This window comes from Physcomitrium patens, chromosome 23 (genome assembly GCF_059467195.1).
Source record: "Physcomitrium patens ecotype Gransden chromosome 23, ASM5946719v1, whole genome shotgun sequence".
NCBI classification, from domain to species: Eukaryota; Viridiplantae; Streptophyta; class Bryopsida; order Funariales; family Funariaceae; genus Physcomitrium; species Physcomitrium patens.
In genome coordinates, this window is record NC_143432.1 from 11,575,456 (window position 1) to 11,584,454 (window position 8,999).

The following is an 8,999-nucleotide window of genomic DNA, read 5'->3' on the forward strand; positions in this document are numbered from 1 at the left end:
AGAGATATCTAATCTCACATAAATGCAATCCAACTTTAAAGTCGGGTTTGGAGGAAAGTTCCCATGGGTTCTGTTCACACCTGGTCAAGCAGAGGAGGTACAGGGGTAAAACGAAAAAAGTGGGAAGGGGTGAAAAGGAATAATTAACGAATCTACCTGCCTTTCTAAGGGGAAAAGCCTTTTTCTCCGGCCAGCTCTTCAACTTTTCTACCTTCTCCTTTGCTATGGTTAGCAGTAAATCATCACTGGGTAAATAGTAACTCACCACTTGCGGCGGTCGGGGCCCTCAGTCGCGCCTGGCTCTCTCTCTCGAATTGCAAGTCATCCTCTTCGTCGTTGCGATGCTCTCTCTCTCTCTCACTCTCACTCACTCACTCAATCTATCCAGTTTTCTATTTCGCTTGTGAGGATTGGCCTCCCGATCCGCACCGACCGGTTGAGAACTCGTTTTTCTGGTTCGTTTGGCACCGAAGTTCCTCAAACTGGTGATTAATTGCGTGCGCAATTGGCTGGAGAATTGTTTCGCTGTTTGCACCTCCACTCTCAGTCTAGGATTGGACGTGAGCTTGTGTTTAGAAGTTGGTAGCTAGGATATTAAAGTTCGGGGGCGATTTTCTCGTGGATTGGTGAAGGTATTGTAGTGGGAAACGGGAATTGTTTCCTGCTGCCAGTGTGGTAGACTTGCTGGAGGATTTTTGAAGTGAATTATCGAGTGGGAAAATTGATACAGAGTTGTGCAGGTATTTCAGCCTTTCTTCGATTTCTCTCTAACGAAATTCGGATAGTTTTCTTGGTTGTTAGCTTCGCAGTGTTGTAGTCTCCTTCCGTGCCTTGCTGAGAAGAATTGCCGTCATTCTTCCTGGGACTTATATTTCCCGTTGACGAACGTCACAAACACAAGAGAGTCTTTAGATTTGTTTCGTTCTCGCTGCTGTTGTATGTGACTAGCTCTGAATTTTTCGCAGCTGGAGCTCACGCTCCTTGCCTTCAAACGCGTGGGAGAGGTCAGTTTGAAGATTTTTCGATGTTGCAGGCATTTTGGCGTTTTATTTATTTTTGTTGTGTTTGGCTATATGGCAAACCTCGACGAATTGTAGCCCTTGTGAATTGTGCAATTGTACTGGAAGTTTTATTTTATTCTTGTTCAATTTAGTTTCCATCGTTTCGAAGACTAGTTGCTGTAGTGGTTTTTTTTGTCCTCCGCTGATTTATGAAGTTTACATGTCTTGGATAATTGCATTTCAGGTAAACTCAGCAACATGACTATGCAAGTCAACTCACTTCTGCCTCAGGGGCACAGGCTGTGTGCAGAGACATTCACTATGCATCTTGGTCTTGGACATCCTTCGAAGCCTTTAGTGCAGTCCCCTCTGACTCAATGGCATCAAGAGTTTACCCTGCAGTACAGCTCTAGGAAATCTCACTCCATCAAGCGTCGTCCTCAAACCGTTACTCCTTGTGCCACGGTTGAGGTAAGATGCTTAACATTATACTGATGATTGCCTATGTAGGAAGCATTCCCCCCCGTCATCATTTTTGACATATACTCGGTCATGCATGTCGGAGTGCTCTTGTATTTTGTATTTTGTATTTATTCATTTTTTCTGAGCTTGTCGCATGCGCATTTTCAAAATCTCCCTTTAAACTGGAGTCTTCCCCTAATGATAATGTGGCTGTGTACGGGTCAAAATCCAATGAGTACGTGTCAGCTGATGATTTTTCTCACCTAGATTGTTTGCGTGTCAGCCACGGCAGTACTTCCAAGGAGAAAGGAAGTGTGCACCTCTGTTTGAGGGTGCCAGCGAGAGCTTACCGTCCGAAAGTTCTGAGTGGAGAGCAGTTCCTGACATCTGGAAGACTGCTGCGGAGAAGTACGGTGATCGCGTCGCCCTTGTTGATCCGCACCGACAACCTCCTTCACAAATCACTTACAAGCAGGTATTCTCCCGATCCAAATTGAGCTCTTTATTTTTCATGTTACAAGTAGCTGGAAATCTTTTGCTCCATTTTTTACCACTGCGAATTTTCAAGGGCGTGATAAAATGCCTTGCATTGTGAGAACTCAATTGTTCGCGCATTGAAGATATTATTCACTCTCAATTTCGATATTACTTTTTTTTAAGGAACACCCATGCTGACCCGGAGTGAGAATTTGTCGTGATCCGCAGCTAGAGCAATCAATATTGGATTTTGCTGAGGGACTTCGGGTTTGTGGAATTCGTCCGGACCAGCACATGTCACTCTTTGCTGACAATTCTCATCGCTGGTTGATTTCAGACCAAGGTTTGCACTTTTTACATTTGAATAAGAACTTTGAAGGGGAACCGAATTAATTTGGTATACTAATGTTACCAAATCATGTTTTCTTGTGATTTCCCGAATTAGTTAGAGACTAGGAATTCAGAGGTATAAGGTGCTCAAGTAACATTCAACACTAGTCGAGAACTAATACTTAGACACCACTGTAAAGGGAAGTTGACATTTCCCATTCATTGGTTAGGAGCCGTGTGCTAACTATCATGAACCTTAGATTGTGGATTGAAGGTTTAGACTCTGGTTGACATTTATGCATAAACAGCTCTATGGGGTTTTGAAATAGAATTTCTATTTTACAGGAATTATGGCTGCGGGGGCTGTTGCTGCGGTGAGAGGGTCGCGATCTTCAACCGATGAATTGTATCACATTGTCACTCATTCTGACAGGTAAGTAAGACTCGAAAATACAGTAATTTTTACTCTTAATTGCTCTCGCAAGAAATCAAGTAGATAATGTGAATTAAAGGTTATGAACGGCACAGCCGTTACAACACTAAGCAATTAACTTAGCCCCTATCGTTTTGCTCGCCTCATCTGTTCTGTGCATCAATCATACTTTGACTGAATTTCGATAATTTATTATTGTCGCATTAATGCCGAGTGTAATAGTAGTAATACTTCCAGGATTCTGGTTGCTGATGGTTACTAGTACATCAAGAGTCTGGACATTTGATACTGTAGTTGAACCTGATCTTGAACCTATGATATCGCAGTGTCGCATTGGTCGTTGACAACCTTGAGATTTACAACAAAATTGCGGATCGTTTGAAGGGAAACACTGTGATTAAGTTCGTAATTGTGCTTTGGACTTCTAAAGACACATTGAAAGACCTTAAAGATGGAAGTGAAGTTCCATTCTATTCATTTGATGAGCTTATGGCTTCGGGAAGAACAAGTCGGCAAGCTTTGGCCGCTGTCGCTAGCTCAGGTGTCCACATCACGACCGCTCTTTTCAGTCTTTCTTATTCGTATCGCAACGGTGCATGCTTTTAGCTAGTCCTTTCATTACCTGGTCCTAAGCTAGCATTTTCATTTGAACTGTATTTACTTCGTATGTCCTGGCTTGAAGAGCAGCTGGTTGTAACTTTGTTAATGGAGTTTCTTGAAAGGTATTGTTTACTGGTTATAAGTATGTGCGAATTCAACCAAAGAACATCAATCAGTACTAGAACCACTGAGATGTGAATGCACGTATCTGATTCCATCGAGGCCATCAGTTTTCGGCATCGTGTAATTACATTCTTGCTTCATTCAAAGAAAAGAAAAAAATGATATTTTACGAAATTATGTTAGGCGCATTTTGCTTCTCCTCGACATTTTCAAGAGCTTGTATGTCATGTGTTGGCAGTTAAATTGGTGTTGGTTTACACAAATTTCGAATGTCTCCTATATTGCGTTACTTGTAGAAGGAGCATTCTTACCACTCTTAAACTCCATGAAGAGCCTTCATAGAATGGAAGAGATGGAATGTTCATGAACTCTCATTAAGCTTAATATGATAGTCGTTGACTACTGAAGTAATTAACTTGATTTGTGTCAGGTGAGAGGGTGCAGTGCGATGTTATTCACCCTGATGATGTGGCGACATTGGTATACACAAGTGGCACGACCGGGAACCCTAAGGGTGTTATGCTTACGCATGCCAATCTTCTCCATCAGGTCCTCTCATCTTCCTTACCTGTGCTCGAAAAACTGATTGTGGCAATTAAAACAATTACCTGGGAGTGGCTGAAATACTCGAGAGGGTTAGAACTTGATGTATACTCCTGTGAGCTTTATTTTCTGAAGCATGTTGGTTATCGGTCATTGATCAACGAAGAATCTTGGCTGGTCTCTATGGAGGATGAATATTAGTACCGACATAGCCAGCCACTGTTTTTGTGATTTCTTCTCTTGCTACAGCGACATTATTTGCGAGGGACCTTTTAAATGTTCATTGTCAAGGTATTTGGCTTCTTGGACAGATAGTACACTTGGGGTCGGTTGTGCAACCAGGACCGGGCGACCGCTTCCTAAGTTTGTTGCCACCGTGGCACATGTACGAACGCTCTGCTGAGTACTTCGCTCTATCTCGTGGCGTTAGTCAAGTGTATACAAGTGTAAAGACCTTGAAGGTACAGCTTTTACTCAACCTGCTCTTGGGGTTGCTATTTCATTTTTTTGTAGTTTCTGTTTTCTGCCATCTGTCCCATACCAGAGAGTTTGACGTGTGATTTTTTAAGTATCAGCGTATATTCTTAACAAGAAAAGTAGGTGAGAAGTGACGTTCAGCAATGTTTTATGTTCAAGGGTTTACATACGTTATTTTGATCTTCCTTTGTCTTGCAGGAGGACTTGGCACGGTACCCACCAGATTATTTTGTTGCTGTTCCACTGGTGTTTGACATTCTGTACAGGTACTCATTGAAATCGTTTGTTTATGTTTCATTAGTAACAACTTGATATGTTGGAACCTTATACTATACCTGGTCTTAGACTACTTTCTGCATACAATAGAAGTACTCTTGTATGTGATAAATTTGTGATTTGCAAGTTCCTTATAGTATCTCTCATGTGATGCATGTCAATTGAGCATTAAGTGTGCATTGACGTAATTAAGTTCATGATTTGGATGCAGTGGAGTTCAGAAACAAATAGCTGCAGGCTCCAAGTTCCGAAAGCAAATCGCGCTTACTCTCTTGAGCCTCAGTCTCAAGTTTGTCGACATCAAGCGGAAACAAGAGGTTATTTACATTTCTTTTGTTCGATACTATGAGTGAATTGTATAGATTTCACCATCTAATAATCTGGATGCAGGCCTAAATTCTGAGCAAGTGCTAATTAACTTCTCAGAGTGCGGTGCTAAAGTTTCGTGGATAGTATGGGGCATCGCAGGTTTATGTTTCTGGGCAGAATGTAGAACAGATTCGTAATTTTGAATGCTGAACCGGTTTCTTTCGTTCCAATCGAAGTTTCGTTATCAAAACATGCCGTGTAGTGATAGAAACATGTGTTGCAGATTATTATCTACGTGTTAATAACGATCTGTTTGACATTTGTATTAGCATGTGTTTTGGGTTTACATCTATTGTCTTACTAAATTACATATTGTCGTTAACAATTTGAGAAAATCTGCCATCTTGCTAATCTTCTTATTGTTCTAATTATGATCATTGTTTTGATGAGGATAGGGTCGAGATGTCACAAAAGGGAGAGAATCATTCAGTCCAGTGGCGGCAGCCAAGGTCTGGGCAATCGCGACAATTGGTGCACTACTGCTGCTGCCATTTCACCTACTGGCTCAAAAGCTTGTGTACTCTAAAATTCTTGCTTCAATTGGAATTAAGAAGGTGTGTTTGAGAGAACTCTGAGTATGCGCTGTCATTTGCTTTGACATGTGTATGTAAAGGGCTAATTGGTGACGTGTGAACTTTAGCATTTCTCTGATTATTTTGATTGAATTTTTTTCTCATACTTATACTGATCATTTCCGTCACCCTTACGTAAAGGAAGAATGACAAGCATGATCTTTCATTGTCCTTCGCAGTTTGGCTTGTTTGCAACCTAGTGCCTGATCATTAGAGGGTACAGTCAATCTCAACTACATTCATTCCCCTAATTTAAGTCACTGGCTATGTTTTGCAGGCAGCAATCAGTGGAGGCGGTAGCCTTCCCCCTTATGTGGATAGATTTTTTGAGGTATGTTGGTTGTACCTACTGGCCTCCATTCTGACCTTGCAAGTCTTGAATATCAACTATTATCATTATTATTACTATTATTTAGCAATGTTGATAATTGAGATTACTCTTTGTGTTGTCTAATGTCTCGAAGAGCTTGACACGTTCCTGCAAGTGAAGTGCAGTAGTCATGTTAAAAGGGAAAATTAGGTGAGTTGGAGCAGTTAGTTTTTTGAATTTTTTTTTAAAAGTAATTATGTCGGTAACTTGATCACTTCCAGGCCATTGGTATCCGGGTTTTGAACGGTTACGGTCTTACAGAGACATCTCCAGTTGTTTCTTGTCGGCTACCATCAAATAATGTGAGTTTCACCATTTTCGTTTTTTATTCCAGGGTATTGAAATATGTGCGTAGTCACTAACAATTTAGCTTAAAGGACAAATTTTCTGGTGAAGTGAAGCTGACACATATAACTCCGGTGCAGGTCTTAGGTACAGTTGGAGGGCCCATACCCGAAACAGAAATCAAAGTCGTTGATCCTAACTCTGGTAACATCGTTCCTCCTGGCATCAAAGGTTCAGTCAAAATCCGTGGTCCTCAAGTCATGAAAGGTTACTATAAGGTTTGTTTCTACACGACAGCTGCCTTTCATATGTAGATTTTAATCTAGAGTTGGTTGAATAGACCTTCTTGCCTTCACTCTTGATCCAAGAAAGTTGACAGGGTTTGCAAAAATCATAAAAATATCTCATGTCTTTGCTTTCTCTTTGCGAATGGATGTTGAGGTGTTGTCTCTGGTTGAAATTGACATATTTATATGTTGGACCGCTGAGATATTTTTGTTTGTTGGAAGTCCACTTAAGTTTGAGTTTGTATACCTAAATTATGTGCTCTTGATTAGATAATTCAATTTGATTATATTCTTTTAAACTGGTGCTTTTTGAGGGTTTCTCCACTCTATAGAGAAGACTGTAAACATTTGCAGGTCGTTTCACCTTCCCTGACATGGTTTTTTGACTTATCACCAATATGTCTTATACATGGTACAGAATCCCGCAGCAACCAGTAAAGCCATAGACTCCGATGGGTGGTTTGAGACAGGCGATCTGGGGTGGAAAGTTCCATCTTCACCAGTAGGGCCAGCACGGATGTGTGGGGGTCTTCTGGTCTTAGACGGCCGTGCTAAAGACACTATTGTTCTATCAACGGGTGTGCATTTTCTCACTTAAGCCTCTTTCAAGCAGACTTCTGTTGAATGATTTATTGTCTAACATGATGTATGTACTTGCGAACTCTTGTGTACTTGTATACTTGGAAGTAGATGCCTAGGATGCTTTCTGCTGCGTACAATTTGGTTTGTTTTGCGAGTTAATGATTAGATGGGCACCTGAGTAAATGTTGCGTAACTTCGAATGCGGATGGGTTGATGTGTAAAGGTGAGAACGTTGAACCGCAAGAAATTGAAGAGGCAATCATGCAGAGCAAGCTTATACAGAATGTTATGCTTGTGGGGCAAGACAAGCGGAGGTTAGGGGCGCTCATAGTGGGCAACAAGGAGGAGCTAGAAGCTGCGGTAAAAGAATATAAGCTCGCTAAGGGTGATTCTTCAAAGCCTATCAAGAGTGACAGGACGAATGTGATTCGCCGAGAAATCAATCGGCTGTAAGTTTTTGCATGGCCGTTATCTTGATGGCAGTTTTCAATTTACAGAGTTTTTTTGGCAGGTAAGAGTTTCTTATCTTCTATATGCTCTGAGTGCATAAGAGGTGCTCCTCGCTCTGCTTTGTATTTACACGTTTCTTGTGTTGTACAGTTTGGCAAATTCCTCCTGGCCTGTAGGTCCATTTGCTCTCATTGAAGAAAGTTTTACGGTATGATTCAATCCCAAGTTGTTTTTTGTGCCTGAATCGATGTGATATTTTTTAAGGGATTAAATAGTGTAAGAAATTTAATTAATTGAAATTTAAGCTTTTGTTATTAGTGTGCTTTAGGAACTAGTGTTTACACTGTTTTGTGTATTCACGCACAAAGTGTAAATATGTTTACCACGCAGATCGAAAATGGGTTGATGACGCCAACAATGAAAGTGCGGCGAGAAGTGGTCTACGAGCGCTACAAGGATGAAATAGACGGACTCTTCAATGCTAACAAAGATATATAACCTTCTCATTTTTATCCTCTTTAGTAGCTGGAATCTGCTCTATTTGATGACATCTGTGGTGTAACTCACGAAATCATGCTCTGTACATTATTAGTTGTCATGTTCATTGTCTACGAGTAATATCAGGCGTAGGTGTGCAGTATGTCTTAGCCTTCTTGTGGCTTTAACCACAACTGGATGATAGTGCATTGTAAATGGTTGCACGAAGCCCAAAGGCTTAATCTTGTCACATACATTCTAATGCTTCGATACAAACCTGCTCAATGTGATCAGCTTAGCTGTACCTTCCGACGCAGTTCCTGAATTTATCGTCCTCTTCAATTGTGAACGATTCTACGAAGAATTTCAGGAAATCATAGTTGGAGTGTTTTGCATTCTAAAAACCGTATTATGAGAATCAATGGGTAAACCTCAAAAGTATGTAATAAGATTATATACAATCTTTTACACATAGTAAAAGCTTGATATGTGTGTGGGTTCGTTTGTTATTTATTTTTTACTTGTTGCATTGATTTTATTTTTCTAGAAACAATAGATTTTAATGTTGATCATATATTTATTTAATGTTCAAATTATTTGTATGTATTATATACAAATGCGGTTTTTTTAGATTGGAAATTTTAGTACTATTTTTAAGTATCAATTATTCAAATAATTTATTATCATAAAAAAAAATGTAATTTAACAAATGAAAGTATATTATTGTTTAAAAAAATAGTGCAATAATTTTTTTTCCTTTCAAATAACTTAAAAAAATATTAAAAAATAATTAATGCTTTTAGTAAGAAATAAAATAAAAAGTATACAAAAAAATATTATAGTTTATGTTAAGTATATTTATTTTTAATAAAGGTTTAAATTTAT

At 39.8% G+C, this 8,999-nt stretch overlaps 1 protein-coding gene across 4 annotated transcripts; it reads left to right on the plus strand.

Moving 5' to 3' along the window:
• Nucleotides 1-309: 309 nt before the first annotated feature.
• Nucleotides 310-8,439, plus strand: LOC112275998 (putative acyl-activating enzyme 16, chloroplastic). 4 transcript variants are annotated; one of them, XM_024506903.3, is made up of 20 exons: nt 329-455; nt 633-740; nt 966-1,004; nt 1,246-1,472; nt 1,747-1,938; nt 2,169-2,283; nt 2,616-2,703; nt 3,030-3,244; nt 3,857-3,975; nt 4,281-4,430; nt 4,645-4,712; nt 4,934-5,039; nt 5,487-5,645; nt 5,941-5,994; nt 6,255-6,335; nt 6,459-6,596; nt 7,024-7,183; nt 7,411-7,636; nt 7,788-7,845; nt 8,028-8,439. In XM_024506903.3, the coding sequence occupies exons 4-20, from the start codon at nt 1,260-1,262 to the stop codon at nt 8,133-8,135; spliced, it is 2,250 nt and encodes a 749-aa protein (XP_024362671.1). In that variant the 5' UTR covers nt 329-455; nt 633-740; nt 966-1,004; nt 1,246-1,259; the 3' UTR covers nt 8,136-8,439. The 4 variants fall into 4 exon arrangements, with proteins under 4 accessions (XP_024362670.1, XP_024362671.1, XP_024362672.1 ...); XM_024506904.3 differs by lacking the exon at nt 966-1,004; XM_024506901.2 differs by having other exon boundaries at nt 339-740.
• Nucleotides 8,440-8,999: the final 560 nt, after the last annotated feature.

What these genes read in the sequence shown, in the direction of transcription:
- LOC112275998 (XM_024506902.3), top strand. Translation starts at nt 1,260, where the DNA reads ATGACTATGCAAGTCAACTCACTTCTGCCTCAGGGGCACAGGCTGTGT. An exon ending in CACAAATCACTTACAAGCAG is followed by an intron (nt 1,939 to 2,168) that starts GTATTCTCCCGA and finishes CGTGATCCGCAG; the next exon opens with CTAGAGCAATCAATATTGGA. An exon ending in CGCCGAGAAATCAATCGGCT is followed by an intron (nt 7,637 to 7,787) that starts GTAAGTTTTTGC and finishes TGTGTTGTACAG; the next exon opens with TTTGGCAAATTCCTCCTGGC.